We start from the raw sequence: 27668 nt of genomic DNA on the forward strand, positions 1-27668 counted from the left end.
ACCATTTACGTGCCGTTTTTTTTTACGATTTATTCATTCTATTCACACTCACACATTTTCTACATTCAAAAACAGTTACTCTTTCGTAGGACTACTTTTAGCATAGACACGAACCGCGGCAATGCAGCAGCAACAGCGTGAACATTTATCGAACGTTCGTCAAAGCCAGGGAGGAAAGTTAACGAAAGAACTTTGTCGGGTTGTTGTGCGCTCGTTTTGTGGACTTTGTTTTAAGGAGCATGCAAAGTGGCGGACCGAAATTGCAATTTTACAGTTGAATGGAAGAATTTGGTCGTGGATGTGCGAATTTCGGGCAACATTGTTTTGAGAGAACCCGGGTTTAGGGATCGGGCATTGGGGCAAGTGGCATGAAAAACGTTTAAAATCTTTATCCGCAACCATTTTCGGGTGTCCCTTAAAAGTGGTACCACCACCGGGTTTTTGTTAAAATATTCCTACAAAATCCATTACCTCCCTCCACACGCACCAATAATGTATGCGTCGTCAATTCCCTACCAGTCACCGGTTATCCAGGTTTGTTTTCCAATAACGGATCTTTTTTGTTTATTGTACTCAATTTCTATTTTGTCCGATACCAAAATTGACAACCACTATGAAGCGTTGCATTTTAAATTCATATTTCATCGAAGTGTTGTAAAAATCAGTCGCTTTATGTTTCTGTGTCCTTCAGATATTCGCATCCAGTCCGGTTTGCCTGTTACACCGTATGCCCTCTGTTGCCATTTTTCCTCTTTTTCTCGTCAGTTTGGTAAGTCCTACAAACCGCTCCTGCACTGGCGACATAGTTTCCCTTACGCAGCTAATTTCTTCCTTATGCCAATGCGAAGCACAAAAAAGGCTGACGTTGCTTTGCTAAACTCCTCCAGCTCATTTTTGCGCGAAGTGCCATCCTTGTAGCTTTGCGTTCCTGGCAAAATTATCTCTAGCGTGTACGTGTTTTCACTGTGTAAATGGGTTTAACAATAATTGGTAACAACTGCATAACAATTATACTTTATTCATTTCGGTTCAGTTTTGTCCGACATCGCGGTGCGGTGGCGTACAACCGTACTGTTTTGCTGGCCACCGTAGTCTAGCCGTGTTAGTTGTTCACTTATTGTTTGATTATCTTGCCTGGCAATAGTTTCCTGTGAAAGCGTGTCGATAACTGAGCTAAACATGAGCGTGATTGGTGTAATTTTAACGGTTTTAAAACTAGTCCCCGGTGTAAATCGAATTTAAATTTAATTACCAAACCATACGATATCCTGCGAGTGTGTCTGTGTATGTGTGCGTTTTTACTAGTTAGCCATATGCATGCACATACAATTGTTTTGCTGTGAAAAACACATTTCCCATACATGCATGTATGTTATCCTAGTAACCGATGTTTTCTCTTCTTCTCTCTCGCCAGTAGTTTGTGCTAGTTATGTATAATTATGTTGCTTTGAGTAGGTTTTTAGTGACTTCATTTAATGTTTATATGCTATACTATTTTTTCATTGCAATGCGAACGCATTCGTCGTCGTGTACTCACGAAAATGGGTAACTAAACACGATAGATCACGACTCGGCTCCGTCGCAGCGGAGCCGCAGCACAACAGCTGCTGTATTTTTGTTCTCTTGTTTTAGAAGCGATAAACGTAGATGCTTTTCCCACCTTGGTTTTCATGTTTTTATAACGGTAGTTTTGAGATTTTCACCTCCCCTTTCTTTTCCCTTCCCTCTTTTACGCCTAGTTTAAACTTCAAACACCTTTCACTTTCGTCCCATTTCCCTGGTTTTCAAAAATTTCAAACGCCCGTTTCTCCGTCTTGTTCATCCGTCGTCCGTTCACACCGACATTTCGAAGCACACCATTCAATTTCTCTCTCGACATAGGTTTTTTTGTGTTTTCCTACATTTTTTTATCTAGCCAGGGCAGCAGTACTGCGGCTCGACGATTCGTTCCTTGCAATAAATAACACTCTGTTCCAACTTCGAACGTGCCTCAAACACGAACTGCTGCCCCAAAGCTAGGCTTTTTTGCTTCTCCTCGCTCTCTACTAGTGTTAGTGCTTAGCCAGCTGTAGGGTTTTCTTTATTTTTTGGTTTTAATTTACCTTATAGGATAGGAGCATGAAATTTCAAACATCTAAATTGGATTGTGGGATTATTTTACGAGAGAATGTTTTAGTGGGGCTACGATGAGGAGTGGGTAATGCAACGGTTCAAGTTTACGACAAGAATATTGGTAGTTCGGTAATAGGTTCATTTGTGCCAATTTTCCTTTCGTTTTTTTCCATTGACGCTTTTTATTTTTTTATTTCTCTGTTCGTATTAAGAAGGCTTCTCTACGCCCAACAACAACAATCAAACCAACTGAAATTCGTTCAAATGAAAACGCGAAACTCATCTAAACGTTGTGCAGCTAAAACGTTTAACTTTAATGCTTAATGTTATGCCTCCGTCCACCGATCCGGCCCCGTTTCTGGCCAATTCGTGTCTTTCTACCGCGAAGGTAAGCAATTTAATCGCTTATGAGTTGCTTTTCTACATAAGGGGGAGGGGCTTCGGTTTGCTTTCCCGCAAAATGCTTTGGTAAATTCAGTGGCATTTGAATTGGAAAGGAATGGGAACTGCCGAAGAGAGAAAGAAATGGGTATTTGCGGACGACTTATAATTGTAATCTTTTGTTTGCTTCCAGCAGTGTGCGATCAACTTCAATTCCACACGCATATGATGGGGTCCGGGTTTAGGAAGGAAAAAGGTTTGTTTGACTATCCTTGTTTTTCTTGTGAGCCACAAATGAAAGCTTTAAGTCAGTCAATAATTCGTAGCGGTTTAATCCGGTTGAAGAAAATCTTTGTTTTCTTTCCGCCACGCGTCTTTGTTTTGGAAGCAGGAACTCTTTCTAGCTGGGCTTGATTCCGAACGAGCAGTTGTGGCCCTAGCAGCCAAAGTGGAACAACGGTTTCGTGGAAACTTAGCTAGCGTAACGCAAACGAAATCTCGCAGCACAACGGGAACGTGCCGCCGGTCCAAAACGGGGGGTGGAGGGTCTGTCTATAGAGTAAAAAAGTCCTACACACCGGAGGTCCATTTTATAGCAGCAACCGGGCGAACTCTGGAATGAAAAGCCACGTGGCAAAAGAGAAGAACAAACAACGTATAAACGATATCCTTACGGTTCCATCGTACCAGCGCATTCCATCGGCATTAGTATTGGACTTTGCCATCGCCGGGGCGATGGGTGGAAAGGACAAGGGCGTGTGTGTGTGTATTTGTGTGGACATCGCATCGAAAGTGGACCGGAAAAGCGACCGGTGACAACGTCCGGACATTCGAGAAGATTCTTCGCCAGCAAAGGTCGTTCGATGGTAACCGACTCGTCTTGAGTTGGTTTTGTAGCTTCATTTTCATTTTTACCGCTGTTAAGTTGACCAAATTTACCTTGTTCGATTGTTGGTGTAACGTTTTTTTTTGTCGTGTTTATGATTTTCGTTGATTCTACTGGGGAATTTGAAGCAAGAAGCAAAGAACTTTGTCCATTTGATCGATCATGGGATATTTTCAGTGAAATACTGCTACGAAGGGGTGATAACATAGACAAGCTTCTAAAATAATTGTGATTTAAATCAGAAAAGAAACGCTTCGACGCGCCGTCGAGTTGATCTTCAATCTGCTTCTGGTGCTTTATTTCCAAACAAAAAGTCCTGTACACCTCTTAGCGCCTGGCGATTCAGCGCTCAACTGCTCTTCGGAAGGAAGAGCTGAAGGTGGCACCACTTGTGCTTCACACAGTCAACATGAGTTACACTCATCGTAATACTTCCGTTTGCTTACAACACTATTTTGCACTGAACGGCTACCAGCTTGCCGTCGTTCGTTGCGGGCTTCGCTAACACTAGCTATATGTACTTTCTAGGTAGGAAAAAATATTAAAGTAGGTAGCTAGTAAGGTTTCATTTGCATCCTTCGATAAAATAAAAATACACTTGCACACAAAAACACACGCACAAACAGTTACAAAGAAGAAGTCAACTCCGCTCGAGGCTTCCGATAATTGTTGGGCTCGGGTTCACCATTCCATTTCGTTCGTGGTATTTGTTTTTGCTTCTGCGACTTCATCTACATTCGCTTTGGATGTGCTCTTTGCCAAACCACACCGCACAAGGACGCGGGATACTTTCGCGTTGTCCAAAGGAGCACAGGGGAGGAGGAGGAGGAGGAGGCAACGGAACGGAACTCCCTCTAGCCTCATTTCTTGGGCGGTGGAACTATTGTATCGATATTGTTAAGGAAAAAGTTCTGGAAGTCTGCAAGAAAGAAGAACAATTGTTTCGTTGGAGCTTTAGTTGGGGCCGGTGTGTTTGCTATCGTAGGAACACACACACACACAGATGTTGCGAGACGCGTACAGCTATGATCCGTTGCGACCTTGCTAATTTGTAGCTGCGGCAAAGATGAAAATCGCAACACGGAGCATTCAAAATCTTATGCACAGACAATGTGAGAAAAGTTGTAAACAAAACCAGCACCGACAAAGAATAAACAAACACGAAATGGACAAAAACAGTTACACCAGCTCCATAACCAGGCAATGTAAACAAACGCGCGTTTTATGCGAAACCACGAGGCACTACGATGCCATGCAAAAATCGATCGAAGTGGTCGGTTATATTTTTATTCACAAACTTTTCCTACTGCACAAAGCTCCCAAAAGCTGCTGAGGACAGTGTGCGACAGCAGATTTAGCTTAGCAGTGCTTTAAATGTTTTTTTGCAAAACAAACTCACTCACATGCTTATCGTTCGGAGTGCCATAAGTCATCCTCTAATCTGCTTCAGGTTTTAAGTTTAAAAAATATGTAATTAATGTAAACTGTTTAAACAATTTGAACACATTTCACACATACAAATTATGGCAAATACAAAACAAAATATTCATCACCATGTCTAAGCCACCACCAGCTTCTCATAAACCGTTTGATAACATAGAACAATGCCTTGAAGGTATTTTTCGTTATTGACCGTCTCAAAACGATCTAGAATGGGTCGCTCTGTGTTTATTAATATGTGTGTGTCTGTGTGTTTCGGAACGATTACACGATGTCAATGGACTTTGTGTTTCCGAGGTGCTTCATAATTAAACGATTTAACGAACCAATGACAGCCTACAGTATGATCCTTTGTATGGCCGGGCTCTATCCATGTCTCCGTTTCCGGTTCGATGAACGGCACATTGTGGCCGGCTGGTGGCGGCGTTTTCCAGCAGCGAGGAGATATAAGAACCCCGAAGGACGCTTGGCCTGCGGAAACAGGCAACCACATCGGTTGCAGCAGCTGCGTCCCCTACATTAACTGCGCCGTTTCGCTTTAATGGTTTAATTGGACGACTATTAATTTTAGTGCACAATAAACTTCACACCACCACACGAGCCGTGCCCGGTTCCAAAAAGGTGCCACAAAACCGCACGCAGTGGTTTTTCCGAGCTGGAAAGCATCGGCGAGAAGTCGGACCGGAAGACGGTGCGATCCGACAGGATTCTCGTGCCGTTGGGTTTAATTAAATTAACACAAACTTCCGCTTATCCGGTGTATCGATGGCGCTCTGGCCGGAAGTCCACCGACGCGTTAATGTGTGCGTGTGTTTGATGTGTGCAATCGTGTCCTTCGGCAGGACAAAGGCACTAGCTGGAATGTTGCAATGTCTTCGCATTGAAACGAGGGGTCTCAAGGCCACAGTGCAACCAAAGCTTCGTTCGGTGGTTTCCAACCGGAAACGCCCGGAAACCGGAGTGAAACGAGACACCATCACACGTAAATTCCGGTGTAACCGAGCTTCCCGCGGGCTTATCCGCCGTGGGGCTCTGATTTATTGGCGGCCCGGACGCGATAATGAACACATTAACCGGCGATACACAATTTAGTGGCCGGAAAAGTGACTCGACGCGAATCCGTAAATGTCGGATAATCAACGCGTCGCCACCGGGTGCGAGGGATGGAAGCCGATGCAACGCCGCGGGGCGAGCTGTTTATGGAGTATATTGGAAACCGCTGACATCCCAACCAGTGTGAGACACGCATACACACACACTCGCACGCATACAGTCCGAAAATCGGTGCGTTTTTATGCCCCAAAACGGACATGCAATATAATCGTGATATTTATGATAATGGAGGTTGCCGGAGTCATGCCGAATAGGGTCGATAGTAAATTTTTAATCTTTCCGCTATCTGATGTTTGGGTGTTGAAAACATTGTACCTTGATTATTGCAGAGGGATTCTTTGACAAATACTTTTTTTACAATAAGAATAAAACTTATTATTTACATACAAAAACATATCTTTTGTTGTATTTTAAGATGGAGTGTTTTTAAATACATTTTTTAAATCACATAAACCACACAATTCTTTAGTTTTCTTCATGCCAAACGTTGCTTAAAAGTTTTTTGAGAATTCAAACATTGTCTCTATATAAAGACGCGCATAAACCAAGTCTCGAGCTGTTGAAATTGAAGTTAATTAAAATACCTTATGGTTTGCGGTAGCAATGAGTTGAAAGTATTATGGAATGCAGAATTTAAAAATGTAAAATATGTTGGGATGTAATATTTTGCGGAATAATCAAATCGGTATGTTAGGATGGCTATTTCCAGCTGGCCTTTCGAAGCAGGATGCGGACGTTTGTCAGTACAGGTGAAAAACCGATGGAATGATGAGACGATGTTCCCATTCCCTGTTGAAACCGCCCGCAACTTACCTTCATAATTGATTCGTCCGTCTTTGTCCGCGTCGGCCAGCTCCAGCATCTCGTTCAGCTGATACTCGGTCACGTTCTCGCCGATCATGTCCATGGCGGATTTGAGCTCGTCGCGCGTGATGTACCCGTTGCCATCACGGTCAAACACGCTGCAAAACAGGATGGCATAAAAATTGCAATGCTTCCCTTTAAAGATTTTCTAAGGCTCGCAAAGCTCGTGGCCGGTTTTATGTTGCTATAAGTTTTATCTACGAAATAGTGCTCCCGGTGCGAATCATAACTCGGAGAGGTAAAAAGAATAAAACCGTCTTTTCCTGCGCCGGGTAAAATTACTCACCGAAACGCTGCCACCAGATCCTGCGTCAGATCGTCGTCGGCGGACTGGGCGGGATTATTGCTACTACTACTGCTGCTGCTGGTGTTGCTGTCGTCTTTCAGGGCCTGTATTCTTGCCACCCACTGGAGGAACTCTGTTTCGTCTATCAGTCCGCTGCCTGGAAAATATGTAGTGGAGGGGAAAAAAAGAGGAAACAATGTGATAAAATGCAAAACAAAAAGAGAAAATTAAAATAAGGGAACCATTCGAGTGGATTAGGTTGGATTGAAGTTGGCAACTGTTTGCGTCGGCTTTTATCCCCGTCCTTCCATCGCTACCTTTGCGTGGTGGGATCGGCACAAAATCGGTGGCATTTGCTTGGGACCTGCATACATTACCGTCCCGTGAAAAATAGAGAAAAATAACACCAAAGCAAAAGGCAAATCATAATAGTAATATCCCTCCCCCCCCCCCCCCGGGTGAAAAACGTGGTTCATTAGGCAGTGCTATTTCTTTTTGAAGTACTTTCCGGGGCGCTCGCGAGCCTCAAGCTTTTAAGTCCAAGTTAGCGCCAGTCGGAGCTCGTTCTGTCCCTTGGAAGCCGATTATTCTCCGCTGGCTTAATGACAACGGGAATAAACAAAGAAAATGTTTAATGGAGGCGCCTGGTCGTTGGTACCTGAGCGCTTGGGAAAAGAATTGTCACTTTGAAGGAAGTTCGCTGGAGGAATTATTCGCACAAGAAAAAAGACCCGCAAAAAAAAAAACAATCATTGTTGATGTACAAGGTTTCCCTAGGGTGACGGGTACAATAAATTTGATCCCATCTTAATGCCCCTGGGCAACGCAAACATAAATTATAATTTTTTAACGAGTTCCTCCAAGGCTCTTCGACACTATCACGATCGCAAAACGGATGTCCACCCTGCGCTGGAGCTCTTCGTGGCGGTTTATAAATTTGTCCAAAAACTGGTGCCATTTGCCACCGATCTGACTGTGTCCGCACCACGATACGGAGCAGGTCGCAATTAAAATGACAATTTAGTCAAATCACCTCGAAACAGGGCCACAAAAACTACGCCATCGTCCTCCACCGGCTCTAGGGGACGAAAATCGCGTGTAGCCCAAAGTTCCTCACTGACGAAACCACCACAAAGCTTTAAAACTTGCAACCATTCGAGCCATTGAAAACTGGCAATGTTTTATCGATAAAGGACCGCGGCCCCGACGGAGGAAGTTTCCTGCGGCAGAAAAGGTAGATAAAAGGAGTCAAGCTTTTGCTGGATGCCTTCACTGTCTTTGTTGACCTTTTCCTTATGGTTGCGTGTGTATTTGCGTGGGTTTGTCGCCGGAGTTGAGGACACTTTTGCCTAATTTGTTGTCACCGGGCAGGAAGTGAAAAGTAAAAGTTTCCTTTTACGGCCACGGCATTCCTTCGTTAAGGGAAATAGAAAAACGAATCTTCTCGGTCTACAGCTTTGGCAGTGTTGAGTTCGAATCAGTTGGCCTTCTCGGTCACGGAGGTTCAGCAAATGTTTGCGAAGCCCTGAAGACCCGTTTGAAGAAGGGATCAAACTGACAATAAATTTAATTCCTTGGATAAACAATTTACGGCCGCTGGATGAGTAACTGTCGTTGCGTTGGGTTTAAGCTCGTCCGGGAAAGACCTTTAACCTTTTATTTAGTTTATTAAATGTATAGACACCGTTCTGGCCTATATTAGTACCATAAATACCTTCAAATGTTAGAGTAAAGCAGTCTACACAAAAAATTTTTTTCAGATAATAAAAAATATACATTTTCAAATAATTCAATCCTCCTAGCTTATGACTCAAAATTATAAAATTGTAATGTGAGTTGCTATGTCTACCTTTTCTGTCGTAATAAGTTTTTGACATCTCATGCAGTATCACAGCGAAAGGTGTGTTTATTTTCACTTCACATTCACAGCTCACATTTTGTACCCATGACCATCAATCGTTTTATTCTTCTGTTTACTTCTTTGGTTTCCATACCGTGTAGGTTTATTAGAATATATTCAATGCTTCAGATGAAAGATATTTCTGATTCAGGACAGTAGTCTGAAGCAGAAAACCGGCGCCAATTTGTTTATTGGTTCATGTTCAAATCTTCTATCATGCGTAAAGAACAAAGCACGTTACTATAAACTAATTTCAAACCAATTGCAAACGATCTAAACCGAGGTCGACGAAAACCAGACCCAGTCTGTATTTCATTTTTTCACCTTTCAGAATAAATTCCTTTCACCATTGCGTCTAGTGAGCCATGATTTGGTTTTAGCATCGCAAAACTTTTCTCCGCCACAATTAGTGCGAGACACGCACCTTCATCTGCGACGCACACACACGCGCACGCAATCAAGCTTCGCACCGGAAACACACCGTTGAAGGCTCGATGGTAGGTGCCGGTAGCATTGGGTAATTAGTAGCAATTGATTCCGACGAACGGAGCCTTCCGATTGAGGTGCCAATTTAACGAAACAGAATCGTTTTCCCCTCGAGCTGAGTGTGATAATTGTGGGACAGGAAATAAATTATAGCACTACTAATTGGGAAAACTGATTACCGCACTACAGAAGTTCTTATGGCATCAGGCAGCCAGAGTTGCTGGTAATTTGATTGATCAAGGACTCGTTAGATAGTAATTACCGATAAACCGATTCGCAAAAGGTCACCTACAGACATATTGTTTACATTTTTAAATAAATTTATTTACCCGAAAAACAAGTCGTTTAACAATATAAGAGTGCTGATTTGAAGTATTACATGTTGACTTTCCTTGCGTTACTTTACTTTGCTCTCGCCCTCGTTTTGGCCAACCGGAGAGTCACCTGGTGCGGGACGGAATTGAATTGAAATTTTCCACTTGATATATTACCCTGGGCTTCCGTGGCAGTGTTTCAAAGTTAAAATGAATTCATTGTCCCTTTGGGAACCGATCAGCAGCTCGGTAAACATTTGCCGCACGAGCTTTCCCCGAACTTCAATCGAATTCCGCCACTATAGCGGATCCCTTTGGGCTTGTCATGGTGTTTGTCTGGATCGCTGCTCGAAGCTGGATGTTATCGTTTCTTGTTTATGGCTGTATGGGTCCACCGCTCACTCTCATCTCCTCCCGACCCTTTTCCTATCGTCACATGTTCATATCCTTCGGAAAAAATGGCGTGTTCGCAGCAGTTGTTGCGCAGGACGGTTCGCGTGTCGCGAGTTTATTCAGTTTATCATATTTTTTTTTCATTTTTATCCGCCGGCTGATGTTTCAACCGTCCGTGTCGTCTATCAAAGGTCAATATTGGCGTGGTGGTATTTTTTTTCTATTTTATTTTTTGTTTTTCGTCGAGAATGAGAGAAAAATAAAGGGTAGACGGCAAAACAACATACAATCAACGATGCGCCTCGTGGGAGAGTTGAGAGCGGAGCTAGTGAGGGTGCGGACGCGGTTGGGACCAAACGGATGCATATGCCGAACGCGAGAGGTTTACGGCGTGAAAGCCAATAAATCTTTGATCTAGAATTTATTATTGCTTTTCTTTTACGCCTCGTGATGAATGGGAAATTCTCCCCATTGGGGGGCGGGTCGGGTGGAGAAACAATAATTGCAAAAACCCCGATGGTAAACCGAGGCGAGTGAAAAAGTAAAAACCCAGGGAGGTGGAGAAAAACATCAGCACGTGCAGTATTTTTCATCTTTCCTAACACATTTAAAAAAAAAAAATACACACTTTCGTTTCAAGATAAATATTTTTTGGGTACCTTACTTAGTGAAAGCTTCTAGAAAAAGCTATTAAAGATGGATGTAACAGATGTTTTCAAGCAGCAAACTTTAGTTCTTTTATTTCAAACCGTTAAATCATATATTTTATTATAACGTGATCAATGGTATGTAAAAGGTTGGAATAATTGATACAGAAACGAATCATGAGAAAAAAGAAACTACAAAGGATTGGACGAATCCTAATTCCCTTGAGCATTGGATTTGGTGATTCTTAACAGCATCCAAATACCATCACCAGCTGCCGTGTTTGGTGTGTTTGCAAATATAAATTGATGCTTTTATATTTGTTCAGTTCCGGTTCACTTCAGTTCATCGTGAGTTTCGCCCACCTTCCCCCTTTTTTCGCTCCATTTTCCCTTGAGTATTTCCGTACCGCAAACATCCAAGGATCAAGTTCACCGAACACCGATCGGCGACGACGACGACGAAGACGATTTTTCGCTAAAGCTCGCAAGGCAATCGAAATTCTCCATCAAACGTAATCGTTTCTTGGGCCATCCGGTAGCAATCATCGGAAAAAAGGTTCGCAACACACACACACACACGCGGGCACACGCATCGAGCGGAGGAAACCCCATTTTTCCAGACGTCGGGCATCGCTGAACGAAACCCAAATGGGTCTCAAGACCATTGATTTGATGGCGCGTCCTTTCCCGGTACGGATGGGACCGAAGCGATCGTAATGAAGCATCCCGCAAGGAGCGGTCGGTAGAATGAAAATTTCGGAATGGCCGAGCGAAGTCGTGCCGAAGGTTCGCAAACTGTAACTAACCCTGAAGGTTGGAACAAAGCAAAGGTTCACCACACGCGACTGAAGATGAAGGTAATTCGCAAGAGCAGGACGCCAGGATGGTGGGTAAATTATTCGCGTCTCGGCCATTCGGATAGCGGTTGGGCGACGAACAAAGACTTGGAATGTGATCCGTTTTCGGGTTCAGGTGGCATTCCACCAGGCAGATTAAAGGTAGTTAAGGGCGGAAAATATTTTGTCATTATTTTGACTATCTTTTTGTATGAGAGAAAACTTTTGCTCGATACTTTGTTTGAACCAAGGGAAATAATTACGCTTTTCTAGTTGTGTAAACATGAAAGTAAAATTGATAATTGTAACAAAATGAACATTAATTACCAAATAAATTAACAAATAAAAATAATGAAGCTAAACTTGAATTAATTTAAATAAGCCATAAAACATATTCGAGATGGAGGCGCCCAGTTGCTCATAAAAAAACATCAAATTCAATTAAGCTTAAGCGTGATAGCTCTAGTAATAACGTAAGATTAGCTCCACAAAGCAACACACAAGAATAAGTGAAAGAAATACAACCCTCCAAGCAGCAAAATGTGATACAGACTTGTTACCCTAAGGGTAGAACATAAATTATGCTCGACTACACGACACCCTTCGCGCAAAAGGTGCACCGTTTTGCTTCGTGAACTCCAAACCACTTTTGGAGTCGTTTAGCCGCTGGCTAAGTGTAGCTTCAGCATGCTCCAGCGATAAGTGCCGTGCACGATCCTCCTTTCCCTCTCCCCAGATGGTATCCGGTGAACCGAAAGCAAACCGGATACGATGGGTAGAGGAAGCATGAGGTGAAAGAAAAAGCTTCCTAGTATCTTCCAAACTCAGCCTCGGGGACAGCTGTCGAGTGACATGCAGCCGTGGGATGTATGTTGAGGAATTCATTCCATCGATGGATCGGCATGCGGCAACCTTCATCTCCCTGACTTCGGGCGAACGCGTTAGCACGAGTAAGCTATTCTGGACAAATATTTACCGCGCGTAGCAAATTACTTCATGACCGTTCGGGAAAAGGCGACACCGAGGAAGGAGAAATATTATTTAGCAAAATATCCCAACCTGGATGGGTTTGTGAATGGTCGAGCACTGAAATATATTCTGCTGCCATAGCCAAGCGACTCCGGTTTCGGACGAGCTGAACCGTGATTTTATGCTGAGTGCGGTTAAACATGGCGAGCTTCGCACAGATCGACGTATTTTCCAATCACGTACACAACAGTCCACTAGGGCCAGTGCAATAACTCCTATATAAGTATTTACCACGGTGACAGTGAATGCCACTTATCATGATGGGTTTTACGGACATAAAAATATAGCTCACAGGAAGAATGAAGAAGTTTGAAAGATTGTCAAATGGGACGACCCGGATGATGGCGCGGTCGGTCGATTGGATGGAGAAATAAATAAAAAAGATTTCCACCGGATAAGCTGATGGAGGATGATAGAGGATTCCTTTCGTTGAAGCACATTTAATTGACTTCGAAGCGAATCGGTGTTCAGTGCAGTGGAAAAACTTTGTCGGAGAATTTCTCTCGCCTTTAGCGCTATCGGTCGACGGAAAGGTGGCCTTATCTGGGTTGGGTTTCAATGCGAGGACACTCTCGTTGATGGTGCCCTACGTATCGATCGAAGGTGTCTGCTGACCTTCAACCACTGTTAGAAAATGGGGATGTGAGGAAAAGGACACCAGGGGTGGACGGTGGCGCTGAAGTAAGCTTATGTTACGCCCGACGGCGATGGACGACGACTAGGTGTATGTCGTTTCCGTTAAGAAGCTTTACTTGATGGATTTTACGATGTTGCGTTTATGCGGTTGATTGAAGATAACGTCAGCAGTTGAACGTTGCATTTACAGCTTTAAAGTGCACCCGTTGCCTGGGTATTGGCAAAGTGTAACGTTCAGAAATAACCTTGAGCTTGGTTAAGTATATTATGTGACGAATAGTGCAACTTATTGTATTGGTAACTAAAAAAAGATTGAACACGATAAGGATGCTCCATAATGTCTAATTTTCTCTGCTAATATATTCTTTATTCTATAGAGCACTTTTAATTTTTATTAGTAAAAATAAAAAATAAGATACTGAAAAACTCCACAAGAATCCAGTAAGATTAATTTATTAATCAATTAGTTTTTGAATCATTAATTCTTCCTGGGGTTTATTTTATTGTAAATCCGGATGGACTTCCAAGCGCTTTATTCTTCTTAATATAGACTCTTAATTTTTCACAATGTAACATTTAAAACAAAAATTGAACCAATTCAGCACATTCTCCGTTATTTTCAAACAAGCTTAAAAAGTGCTGACTCCCCCCCTAGGATTGGAAACCCTCGTTCACGTTCGGGAAAATGGCAGCAGCAGATGCAAACAAACCTTTATCATAATAAATTTCCACCCGAACGGACACATCTGGCGAATGGCCAAAGAAAATGGGCGCATTCAGCAGTTGTTTTCAGCTCCACCCGTTGCGGTTCGGTGTAAAATTTGAGGCAGCGTTAAATCAAGCGAGCAAAGTGCATGCAAATGGTGCACCCGAACGGTTCGGTTAAGGTAAAATCATAATCTTTCGTTTCAATTAAAATGAAACGCACATTGGGTTGGGCTTGACCGGGAGGTTTTGAGGCCAGTTAAGAAGTCTTTGTTGTCATATTTTAAGGGAGGAACCTTCGAAAATATCGCTCACTTGTATTCTTTACTAACTACAGATGTGCTACCTTTTGGCTGCCTCATAAGCACATAGTTTGAAGCATTTTCCAGGGTGAGATGCTGGGAAAGGAAAATGTTGTTCAAACTCACTTCAACAAACAACACACTCTAACGCTTCCTTTCGCACGAGTCTGCCAGCAGTTGTTGTTCAGTAAATTTTAAACGTAATGAATATTATGCTGTATGTTATGTGGTAGGGGAAGTAAACTTGTGAAATTTCCCGTACCTCACCCGCCCCTTTCCCGGCTGGCGGTAAAGTGCAAAAAAATTCTCCAAATAGCGCTCGTGCCGTGGGACGTCGTCAAGCAGCTGATCACGTGCCGACGCCGGTTGTTACGACACAGTTTTCCACGGACGGCATCCATGAATGGTGCGCACCATGGGGTTGGTTGGTAACCGCCCGGCCTGCTGCTTGTGGTTTGCAACCGCCAGACGTTGCACGTTTGCCGAACAATTCAGGCCCACGTTCTAAGGCGTGGCTAATCTGCGGATTTCAATGTCCATGCGGATAATTCATAACCTCCCATTAGTAGGCGGTTGATGGAAAGCTTGTTTGCCCAAAAATAATACCCGGCTTCGGTTTCTATTTTATCTGATGACGAGCCCTTTCTTCCTCTTCGTCCCGGACAGAGTATTTTCGCTTTGCTACAACTCTGTTTATTTACACCTCTCAAGTACGCGGTCGGGGTTTTACGCCCACTCACGCAGTCGAAGTAATTTCCATCCCAAAAGGTCATCCGCTGGTCGGTGGTTGGAACATTGGAACGGCAAACGCGTTTGCATGGAAATGCGCCAACTGTGCACGTTTTTGGCACCGGGAAGTTTATTGCCGATTTTCGGCACGTTGTTCATTAGACGATTGCGACGGAATTGAGCGATTGCCAATGGAAAAATGGACGTTCGGGGTTGCCGGAATCTGGACGCCCGGAAAACAAAACGGAACGGAAATGCACGAGCTCGAAGGTTACACGAAGGTGACGGGTAGGTAGGAGGTGTTTTGATGACAGTGTTTTACATAGTTTGTGGCATTTTTGTGGGTGTATGATTTTGCTTTATAGAAATATGAGCAGGATTTTGTTAAATGGATTTTGTTAAAAATTTTCCCCGAAAATGGGTCCAACAACTTTACTAGCGAGGGTAGAAGCTACTAAATCGAAGGATCGAAGCTTCTTGCGGGAGCTCAACGTCCAATCGCTTTCCAACGGCGAAGAAATTGAATATGGTCCATGAAGCTTAACGAGCTGGCCTTGGGGCAAAAGAACCGGAAAAGCACGTCGGGTGCCGCAAACGGACCGGAACGAAAATCTCATTCGTTCACGTGGACCCCTAACGGCAAGGGAGCGGGATTACACTATCTAAACTCCTCGGAAAACATGGAGGCACGTGACCCGCCCGATGGAAGCTTTTGTCCGTTTTTCCGTACGCTCGATTCGGCATGCGTGCGTTGTTTGTGCGACGGCGGTGGGGGCGGTGTGGGGTTTTGTGTGTTGGCAAAGTTAGTCTGAGGTCTGATAAGACGACCGAGCCCGACCGTGGTTCGCTCGATTACACCGGAAAATTATGGCCAGCAGAAAGCAGCACCAACATTTCAACGCGTTTCCGGACGTTTCTGGGTTGGAAAATCTATTGTTTCGGAAGTTTGCTTCTCGGCGCACAATGGAAGTCGTGGAAGCAGAAAGTAGAAAGAAAACAATCTACTGGATTGCAATCGCGGGTGCAAGAAGTTTAATGGAGTTTGTTTTGAAACGAACATCTTGATTAGACCATTAAGTGATAGTATTATCATATATTATTCAAATATAAATCTTGCCAGTTAATTTTATTTGAATATTTAACGATCTTTCCAACTTTCACTTTTGTGTTAATGTTTGAACATCTTAGGGATAAAAGTTTGAGCACAGTCTCTTTCGTACTTACCTGTCCGACTGGCTTCCCGCAGGAGATCGTCGATCAGCTCGTCGCGGACGTGGATGCCGAGGTTTCGCAGCATAAACTGCAGCTCCTCGGGCGTCACGTGCCCATCCTGGTCGCGGTCGAGCAGGTCAAATGCCGTTCGCAGATCTATCGGGAGGCGCAAAGAAAAGAAACCATTAGACAAAACGTCAACGGCAGATGCGGGACGGGACCCTTTTTTTCACTCGGAGTAAACTTTTGGCACTACGTGAGCTACGTTTTCTTGTTCGCCACCCGATTCGATCGGATGCACGTGGCGAAATGGATGGCGTGTGTGGAACGTTCTTCCAATGGTTGACTTTTTCTTTGAATTTGATTCAGCCACAAATATGATGTCGGAAAAATGGATTTAAAATGGCGCAAACAGATTCGAACATCGAACGGAAAAGGTGGAGTCTTCTCTTTACAGAAAAGTTAGGTTAACAAACCAAGGGGCGTGATAGGTTCGGTGTCGTTTCGAATGCATGCTGGATCTTGTGCTAACCCCTTATCTTGGCCGGTTTTCGAGCGCCAGTCGTGAAACTCTTGTACGATCTGAGCGACTTTTCCCTTCGTTCGTTGGTTTGGAAACTTGTCCCGTAAGTAAACCGAAGGTGGGTATTATATCGCGGCCTTTTTACTCCAAACCCCCAAACTACTCAATCCCATCGAAATACCGAAGCCGGTTTTCGAAGTGTCGTGAAAAGAGCTTTTCACTGATACGCTCACCCTACGCTATTTGCATAAGAAAGCTGCTTTTGCCGCTCGCTCGGGAATGGAGAAATCCGGAATGTCGCCCCCAAAATCGTCTGGCACCGCCTGGAATTGGGTGGGTCTTGGGGAGGAAAGTTTTCTGTACGGTTGTGTGTCTTTGACGCTTCCATTTTGGTCTTTACAAGGTTGTTCTCCCTTTTGCCTTTTGTCAACACTTTGCACAAATTCTTCTGGAACGCAATAATCCAGCGTAGCGTGCCGGTTCCATTAAGAAGTGGACCGCTTTTTTGTCGGGTAAAACTGGTCGGGTATTACTTTGCATAATCGACTTCTCTTATCGTTCACGCCTACAGTGTGCATCATGGCATTGGCTGGTGTTTGTAGCAATCCACTTACATTTAATTTACTTGGGGAAATTATTTCGGAACGAATAAACGAATTCTACTTTCAAAGCAGTAGAGAACGTAAAGTTTTTCTTTACAGATATGGAGAAGGAACTTAATTGAACATAGTTTATTTTATCTACGCGCAAGTCAATGCCACGTTCCAAGAAGTTTAAAGTTCATTAAATCTCACCGTACGGATTCAGCGATGTTTCGGGCTGCCGTTTTCCGCTAGGGAAAAGTTCTAGAGAGCTCACTCTAGAAAAAAGCCGTTTGCCATTTACGTGCGAAGCTCGTCGTCATTAATGGGACGACCTTGTGATAAGCGAACCCCCGGGAGCAACCGTTTCCATCGGCACGTTCGTCGCAATCCAACCAACTCCCACCGGTGACCTTCAAACGTGGCGACATCGTCTCGAAATTCGATGCTGGTGGTGAAATCTGGAGGTCGTACCGAACCGGGTGCCGGAAAGGAAAAACCTTCACCAACGTCGCCCCCAAGTGGTCAAGCGTTGAGGTGGGGGTTGTTATGGTACGTTTGTTTTTAACGATCGTTACCCGTAACGTGCCGAAATGGCAAGCAGAACAATCGCTTTTCCGTGCTCCGTGCCGAGGCAAACCCAAACAACACTACGTTGATTAATTGTGCCCAATTAGTGCACTTCGGTACAGTCAACAAACGATCGCCCGTGGAGGGAAAAGGCCCCGGAGACAGGAAGGAAAATTGGAGCTACATGTGTGTCGAATGAGGGTGCGATTTCTTGTGCGTTGGATTCTTTTTTATCATCGAATAGATTTTATCTGCTTGTGTGTTTCCATCGAAGATTTATCTCTTCGTATTTTTTTTTTTGCGTTTCACTTTCATCGAACCACGCAAACTCGTCTTGCAGCTCGTTGCGGAGTGGTTTCACTATAAACAAGCCATATTTTTTCAAAGTCACCATGATTTATGGTGCAGCTTTTGTTTGAACGGTACGTTCCGGTCCGGGGAGAAAACGCAGCCGTTCTTCCGTTGGACATTTCGCTTCGCAGCTGCACCATTGACTAAGAAGCATTGCGACATTCATGTTTTCCTATAATAAATGTGATCAGTTGTGTGCGTTTAGCACAACCCCTTTTTCCTCCTCCCAGCGAACGTCCATGATGATAGTTAATTGAAAACGGAACACACACACGCACACACGCCTCAGCCTGCCGCTTATTCCACCACCTCATGAGGCAAACATAAAAATAAATAATAAATAAATACATGCAAGAATGTTCTATTTTTAGTGAGCAAAAACCCTTTGCGATCTTTCACGACGGTTTTCCCTCCCCCCCCTCCACCAGTTTCTCGGATGGCGCGTGCGGCGAGCAGCTGACGGAAAGTTTATTGAATTTCCTTCGTTCTGATGAGATGAAAATTAAATCAATCAATCATGGCTCGATGCCGCGAGTCGCGTTGCGTTGGCATCGATTGCATCCGAAAGGACCGGCACTGTATGGGAATTGCCACTCTCGTCGACGTTTGATTGGGATCGTTCCGAATGACATATCCGTAATGTGACGACAGCGCATTTGTAATTGAATCGAACTGTACGTGGGACGGCTTAATCAAGGTCTTCATCAGTGTGTGGTAATCATATTGTGTTGTTGAAGTGTTTCAGTCGCTCTGATGAGTAATCGGTATGAGCTCGTGTGAGTAATGAATCTGCGGAGCGCGATGACTGGAAAAAATATTATAACACAATTAAAAAAAACGAAACAAAATTTTACAAACGCTTATCACACAAGAAAACAATTTTTTATGACTCATTATACCGAAAAAAAAACACTTTATGCTTGCTATGAAGTATTTGTCACGATCCATTTACACCGAAAGAGTCATGGTTTACGGTTTCTGCCTCACTCCGGTGCAGGAATAAAAGTAAACAAATGCATTTATTTTTTATGTTGTTATTTTTTCTGGAAGAAAACATTTGTGGTGTTCATCATTTATTAACCACAAGTTATTTCAAACACCACTCGTTTCGAGAAGCTTGACAAACCATCATGAAGACAGACTGACGGTTTTCCACACTGCTTATTAAAAAGTTCCCTTAAAGTTCTCTCCATCCAGAAAACGGCTAAGGGTTTTGTTTTTCTCTACGAATCCAGTCGAAGTCAAGGTAAACACATCTTTATCAACTTTTCCGATTTCAAACTTTTCTCATCGGCACTCATCCCACCTCCCCCGCCCCACTATAGATACTGCCAATAATTATCCGTCAACGTGCTGACAAACCCGGACGGAAGTGTGGATGTGTGTGTATATGTGTGTGTTTGTGTGACATACTTTTATTTTTATAAACAAGGAAGAGAAAGTATCACAACATCGTCGTGCGTGGGGGTATCCGTTCGGACGTGACCCACGGATTCGCCCGTGATGGGTTCGGGCTCGGAAAATGGAGGCACAAGGATGGGCAACTTTTCCCGCGAAGTTCGCGTGGTGATGTGACCGGTTTGCGAGGCGATCCGTCCGGGTGGAAAAAAAGTGATTTATAAATCTCATTTAAAATTCTCATCAACTGTCACGATTGCGCGGAAGCATCTGGCTCGTTCCGTTGATGTATCAACCGCATCTCCGATCCACGCAGCTCGAGTGGCGGGAGGGTCGGGAAAGTGGTCGTGGGTCCCTTATTTGCGTCTTCGAGAGCCTCGGTTGACCTTTTCCGATGGACGTGGTTGATAAACGCAAAGCGCCTTGTCGTCGCCACCGTACTTCGCAACAGTTTTGTCCGCGTAAAACCTTGTTTGTCCCTGCAGCCGTTGGTTGATATTTTTCCATTGTGAAAAGCTTCGAGCTTGCCGGCCTCGAGCTGGCGTAATGCAACAGCTTCGGGGTACCACGGATTTGCTTATCGGGTGGGATTAAATCATATTCTTCCGGGTAACTGTTGCGATGAAATAGAGCATCGAAAAATCTGTTAAGCGTCGCTTATTGGATTTAAATATAGCAGTCTTTTCGCTCGAATGATCCACTTAGCATTTTGCGAGGAAGAATTTAAATGGATTGGGCAAGCCTTAGCATAACAGTTTTTCGGTAATTGTTTTTCCGTACCGGGCCATTAAAGTATTGACAGTACAATGAGTAGAAGGTTCGTTTCCTGAAGAGGGAAGTTAATTTTTATGATGAAACAATCTTGCCTCAAGAAAGTACATCAAATCAGGGTTTATTTTGGTGTTAGCTTTTCTCTTGAAATAACTTTTCATCACAATCAAATTAAATTTAAGATTTAAGAAGATATTCCACAAGTCTGAAATGAATTAGTATATTGTGAAAAAACCTCAACAATATCCCGCATTCAAAATGGAAACCTCCTTCTCGCAGTTCCACCCCTTGGCATACACGAGATACACCTATGGTCATCTGTGCTTTTGAACTAATGCTATGTAACTACCTGTGTTTTCTTAACACTCGACCTTGACCTTGGTCACTGACAAATTAAAAGCAAACATAAAGCTGCTGGAAGAGGTTGAGTGAGTCAAGAACTCAGAGTGTAGAACTCTATATCCTTAAGACATGGTTTTGTGCAAAACTACATCTGAATATCACAATTTTGTATAACTCATTTTTGTTAAGTGAAAGGAACTGCATGTTGTTGTTTAGACAGTTAAAAAAGGGTTGTTTCTCCTTCTACTATATTATTCTACTGTAAAACTGTTGATTTTATTTCCATCTTTCAGCGAAGACGAACCACTTTTAACTTCATGGTTTGGCTAACACCACGAGAATTTTTGCTGTCACTTTAGACACGTGGGTGTGAGTTTTTAAGGTTGTATGTATCCTGACTCCCCGCTCCCCTTCTCTCCTCTCTCCCCCAAGCCACCGGATAGCACAAAAAACGGATGAACCAAAGCCGTACATTCCGCTCCATTTCATTGATCACCGGCGGAGAGTTTAATCTTGTGGAAATGTCAAGGAGCGTTGCGGGAAAAAAAGGATGACATGTTTGCTTGTAGTCTAAAATTAAGCAAATGCGAATCCAGGGTGAGCCGGATTTCTCGTTGCTTGTTGAAAGCACGCTATATGATGGAGCCGAATATTGTTGACAGCGTTTTACTAGCTCGATAAAAATAAATTTCCCGTAGGAGGAACGGATTCACGGAAAGAGGATAAACTTCTAGAATCTTCATCATTTGCTATGTTGCTGATGATACGTTGATGTATGATTTTATACTGAAGCATAAACAACGTAATTTGATGGCTGATTGGATTCCATGGAGTGGTAAATCGATATGATATGTCAGGAAATCTGTTATTCTGTTCTGCAGTTGACTACAGGACGTATGATTTTTTTTTAACATACGGATGAATCCAATCTTTCAAAAATCCGTCAAACTATATTTAAACGCTGCAATTAAAGCAATGTAAAAAATTGCGAATCAATGCAGCTTCAATGCACGGCTGTTGCCATTTGCCGGCGGGCTTTTCTGTGGCAAATTGCACCGATTACGATGCAGAAGGCACGAGCAAAACTCATTCCGAAAGCCGGTGGAGTTCTCCTGTTACGGATATTCCGGGGAAAATTCCAATTATTTGCTTCATTTCCCGTTCAGGTTCGAACAAAGCCAGCGAAATGGTAGGAGAACAGATGAGAAAAAGGTAGGAAGAAATGGATTTCATTCACGATGTCACAAACAGGTGCGCGATACGGAACGTTGGAATCGTTGGCAATCGATGGAAAGCAAACGACGCTCAGTGGCTCATAATCTCAAGGGTTCTCCAGCGAACGGACATGGGCAGAGCCAGAAATCCGATTTCAGGTGGTCGTTTAAATGGAAAATTCTTGTTAAAAACTAAAAATGAAGGAAATTAAATCGCTCTTTCGAGGAAAGACAAAGTGAAGTTGTTTGCTCGGATTTCGGATGGTTTGTGCTTCCCTTTCAGAGCATTCTTCGAGATTAATCTGCCGTCCTTGATGCGATTATCATTTTGTTTTATCCTCCGTGCGATCTCGTTTTTGTCACAAGCGGATTGAAAGTTCATCGATGGCTTTTTCTAGTTTTATAAAAACGATCTTTTCATCCAAATCGTTATCCAAAATTCTGCTAACGGTAAGCAAAAAGAAAATTCCATATAAGAAATGAGCAAAAAAGGACTCTAACCCGAACCTCTAACCACCATTGAAACCGCAACCCATCGAAAAAATTCTCTCAACATGTTGCGTGTTGCCCAACAAAAAACTAAAGCATTTTCAATTAAACTGTCAAAACTCGAGATTGAAGTTAGTTTTTTGTTTCAATTACCCCTAACAAAAGAGAAGGAGAAAAAAAATACGATAAATCTGAAGCCTGAACATGAAACCTTTTGTAAGCCTGGTTTGGCAGATTGAATAATTTTCTATGGCATTTGTTTGCCCTTTCCACGGTGAACTTTTCAAGCGATTTACGTGCTGATGGTTACGACGGAAAAGGGGAAGAAAATACACACGACGAGAACAATATCTACACCCTTTTAGCGACATGCATCACGTACGTTAAGGAGCTTCATTCACTAGCAAAGTATTCGGTACACGGTCTGTCTGTTTCCTCTTAATTTTTGACAGCCAATAAATTCTCTCCACATCGTGTGGGGCCGCCTCCTTTTTCTGCCACCAATCTCATAAGATTCTTCATCTCAGTCCAAAACCCGTAAGCGTGTAATATTTTGTGGTCTTCCTTTGCCAAGACGGCCGACCTTTTTCTTCCGGTGTCCGGGAAATATAGCACCCATTAGTCATGGTGTGGGATCTGTTTCCTCGGTGGATAAAACTCACCGGGACAAACTGTGATTAATAATCGGTGCGTGAATGAGGCGAAAAGATTGCGGCCTTTGTGTGTGTGACCGCTTTGTTGGAAGGTTGTGGTAGGGAATGGGTTCCATAAGTGGTTGGAAAAGCAACGTTTATGCTACTCATGTAGATGCTTACTGTCCCATTTATCCCCTTTTATTGCAGGGTAAATTTATATTCGTTCTTTTTGAAGCTGTTAAGTATACATAACATTATCTCAAAAACGTATAAATACGTGTTTCAACCTTCATCAAAAGTCATATTAAGAGCAAACTGCAACAAAACACGTAATAATTATGAAAATTGTCCCACGACAATATTGTTTCGAAGAAAACTTTCTGTAGCCCCACTGGATGCCGAAATGAATGTTCCACTAAGATGAACGCAAGGAAGAAAATTAAAAACGCACACATTCGCACGGATTTACGACTGCTACTCCGATCGCAAATTATAAATATAAATAAATCGCCACCGTAGAGCTAAGCCGACAATGCTACATGCCGCGATCGTATCCGCCGGTGGCCGGAGGTAAAAATGTGATTTGGTATTTTTCCCAAACGGACGCTTGTTGCCGATCGCAAGCCGTCGGGAAACGACCTCCTCCCAGGGTTGCTGGGGTGATGTTTTTGTCCGGGTCTTTTGCTCGAGCTCATCCGCAAACCGCAAGGTGGTTGTTTCCATCTCACCCCACACACAGGAAATTCACCAGTAAAGACATTTTCCCGTAAGGTGTTCCTTTTTTTCTTGTTTCTTTACATCACCGGCTCGGAAAATTAATCACCTTCAACTTCGTCGGGGGGGAGGGTTCAACGGAAATGAAAACCTCCCGGTTCACCCACGCGGGGCGGAAATACCGATATGTCCACCAGCGAAAGGGAAAATCGGGCTGCAGCGAGGAAGGATGAGGAAAGAAAAAAAAGGCACGAAGGAAACCGACAACGAATTCTAGTCGGAAGTTTACTTTGGCAACCATTTGTGTGATTTTTTTTCCGCCAGAGATGGCCAAGGAAATGGAAAGAAAGGCGGTGGGAGGATCGACGATCATAGGAGGTGAAAAATATTCATTTGCAAAACTTTGCATTCCCATTCTCCACACCACCAATCGTGGCCTGTGTGTCGGTGTCTTTGGACACACACATCGTCGGCCGGGACCTTGTCCGTCTGACCATGGGACAGAACACCCCTGGAACCGCTCGCACAACACCTCCCCCCGCCCCCTGTTGCCGAAGGGCGCAGAACATAATTTATAAACTCCAACCAACCAAGGGGACACGGTCGGGGATGTTTGCGATGTTCTCATTAAGTGACACCGGGCGACACTTTATCACGATCGCCTGTGGCGACCCATAAAAATGCACATACATACACGCACACACAATGGAAAATATATTCCCTTACACTCACACAAACACACACACACACTCCGTTACACTCCATTACACTCGGGTGTAATTATCTGGCGGAAAGGACCATTCCGGTGCACGGCTCGGTGGATTAAAACGAATGTGAAATGTAAATCAGAATCAAAACCACGCACCATTGCGGACGCCGGTCGTCGTTAGGGAAGGACATTTATAATTGAGTTACAGTATCGTCCTAGCAAATAAACATGAATTAAATTCGTAGAAACAAACAAACAACAAGGAGGAGTTTTATTGTTTGCTTCGTAATCCAGTGCATGGAACGCCAGAGAGTCTCAGTTATTTAGAGCATAAAATCTATTTCATTGGTAAAACGTTTTTAAGTTAGTATAAGTATATGGGGGAGATTTGAGAAGAATCGCTTGAGCGAGAAACATTACAAAATTAAACCGATTGTAACCAAACAAATAATTTTATACCTGCTTAACTTAAGCAAAAACAAACGAAGTATACAGTCCTGCTACTATTCATCACAATTACCAGCACTGGACGGCAATTTATGCAAGTAATTTCTGCGCTCAAGAGCAAAGTTCAGCGGACCTCGGTCCGTTCGCAAGCCGTGCGTTCAAAGTAATTTATTTTGATTATAATTTATCATCTTTATTGATCCTGTCACCGGCACGCTAATTTGTCTTTTCTGCGTCTTGCAATTGCTACCGTGGGCCAGCCAGTTTCCTTGCGCGGTTGAAAAAACAACCACGACAAAGTGGTGGAACGAGAAAAGGAAAACATTTACGGTCGCTGCATGCGAGAAAACCATTGCGCAGAGGAAACTAATTCCACCTTTTCTCAAGACCGACGAAGTTGCGATGCCGTGCGAGCTTTTGTAGCACATGGGTTCAACGGAAAGCCACGGTAGCCGATGTCGGGACGGTGTCGGGTTGGGTGGTAAGGGGGCAGGCGAGGCTTTCGACGACGTATTTTGCGTGTATCGAACCGCGCGGGGCAAATGACTAAGCACCGAGAAATGAGATTGCTTTACATGGACCAGTGTGAGGTTCGAAGCGTGAGGACTTCGGAGCTGATCGGCCAAGGATAGTTCCCTGCATGCCGACTGGATCGTCCGTTGCATGTACATCCCGTAAAGGGCCCCATTTCCTCAAACGAACCACCCTTCCTAGCGCCCTTCCCCGTGGTCGATCGATTGAGTGAGAAAGGAGCAAAAAAGGTTGGCGGAAAAACGATGTCGCCATTACGCTTCCAACCGACGATAGCATCCTGCTGTGTGCAGGAGAGAGTCCTGAAGCGTAAAGGTCACCGCGGTCCTGTGGGCGTAATGGTAAACCGATTCGTCGGCACCGAACCGTCCACCTGCCCGCCCGCTCCTTTTGCGGCGTGAAAAGTGTTATATTGGCACATCATAAAGAGATCGTCCCTGTTTTCCCCGGTCGAACTGTTCCTCCTATCCGGTGTCCGTGGCATGCTTCGTGCTCGCTCAGTTCGTTCGAGTACACCCGAGGTCGACTATTTTCCACCTGAGCGTGTACAAGGTGGCAGCTTAATTATGTTTATAGCTTTATTTTCCCGCACTATACAATAAAAAGGGACCATTTTTTTGCCACAACACGACGATGGAAGTTTGGGCCCGGAATAGGGGCTAGAACATAATTTAGTTAGAATGACCGTAAATGTGCTTATAAAAAAATGGTGTGTAAAACAGTTGCTGATACCGTGCTTAGCTTCTACAAACATGGACTTGTACTATACATACACGAGAAACGAATAGCTTATGAATATTTGGTTAACATTCAACTTAAAATCAAAAGGACTGGAAGAAACGTAAAATCAAAAGGAAATCGCACTTTGGGTTTGATTATCAACTGAAACTGGACTCTCCCCTGTAAGAGAGGGCTGATTGTCCACGTTTGCGTAGAGAAAAAGTCTAGTAAGTCCTTAACAACCAGGGAATGAACGAAGACGGTGGTTACGAACATAAACCGGTTGGTTTTTTGTATAGAAATGACGCAAATTCCAGTTTGATTATGATCGTGTGACTAACCCATTTTAGGTGAATAAAAACTAGTAGTTTTTGGAAACAGAAGTATGATTCAAACACTATGGAAGATAAAAGCGAAACAATGTTTAAATATATCCATACCGGCTGTGAACAACAAACAAGTTTTTGAGAGAATAACTTCTTACAAACCCATAGCGAAATTAGCTCATTCTAGGATCATTATCAATGGAAAGTTTTTGTGATTGTTGAAGTAAATGAACGCACCAACGGGTACGATCGTTCATTGCTCCAGCAATAATTTTTCAAAATGCTACGTTCAGTTGTTTGTAGAACCTTTGACGGACTCCACGGAAAATTCTGGAGTGAAGTTTGTGAGAGATGTCGATGAAAATAGCATTTTTGTGTGTGATTGTGTGCAGTTTGGTGCGCTTAGGATGGACAGCAGAAAGAGAAGCTACAGCCGACATGCCAACCGTAATGGAAGCGATCATTCACGCTATGATCGATTTTCGAAAGGAAATGTTGGACAATCTTCAATAGTCGCTTGAGTACCACACGGAGCAGCTGGAGGAAATCAAGGCTTACGTGGAACATAAGATGGAAGAACAAGAGAAACGAATGAAAAACGAAAATGAGTTAAACTTCAAGGAAATGTTATTAAAATTTCAACAACTTGATAAAACACTTGATACAGTTAACCTCAGAACGCTTTACGGCGGTAGCTGGACTGTGTTCCAGCGACGGATTGATGGGTCCGTCGATTTTTACCGCAACTGGACGATGTACAAGCACGGATTCGGAGACGTAAATGGAGAGCACTGGCTTGGTTTGGAGCAGCTTCATGCTATGACCAGTTCAGGAAGACACGAGCTGTTGGTGCTGATGGAGGATTTCGAAGGAAACACAGCCTATGCTCTTTATGATGAATTCAAGATTGCGAGCGAGGAGGAAAAGTACAAGCTCACCGTTGGAAACTTTTCGGGTACCGCTGGTGACTCGTTGAAAGGTCATAATGGAATGAAATTTTCTACATTTGATCAAGATAATGATGCAGATGATGACAGTAACTGCGCGGAAGATTTTCAAGGAGCATGGTGGTTTGA

The 27668-nt window shown here is 43.6% G+C and overlaps 1 protein-coding gene across 1 annotated transcript in view; it reads right to left on the reverse strand.

Moving 5' to 3' along the window:
• Window positions 1–3655: 3655 nt before the first annotated feature.
• The window catches only part of LOC131261997 (calcium-binding protein E63-1), a 36790-nt gene continuing 12777 nt past the window's right edge, over window positions 3656–27668 (reverse strand). Inside the window, exons 2-5 of the mRNA XM_058263886.1 lie at window positions 16280–16427; window positions 7083–7235; window positions 6746–6894; window positions 3656–4298 (exon numbers count right to left, since the gene is read on the reverse strand). Of these exons, the coding sequence (XP_058119869.1) occupies window positions 4240–4298; window positions 6746–6894; window positions 7083–7235; window positions 16280–16427 (509 nt within the window). The 3' untranslated portion in view covers window positions 3656–4239. The remainder of the gene's footprint in view (window positions 4299–6745; window positions 6895–7082; window positions 7236–16279; window positions 16428–27668) is intronic.

This window comes from Anopheles coustani, chromosome 2, assembly GCF_943734705.1.
Source record: "Anopheles coustani chromosome 2, idAnoCousDA_361_x.2, whole genome shotgun sequence".
Lineage (NCBI taxonomy): Eukaryota > Metazoa > Arthropoda > Insecta > Diptera > Culicidae > Anopheles > Anopheles coustani.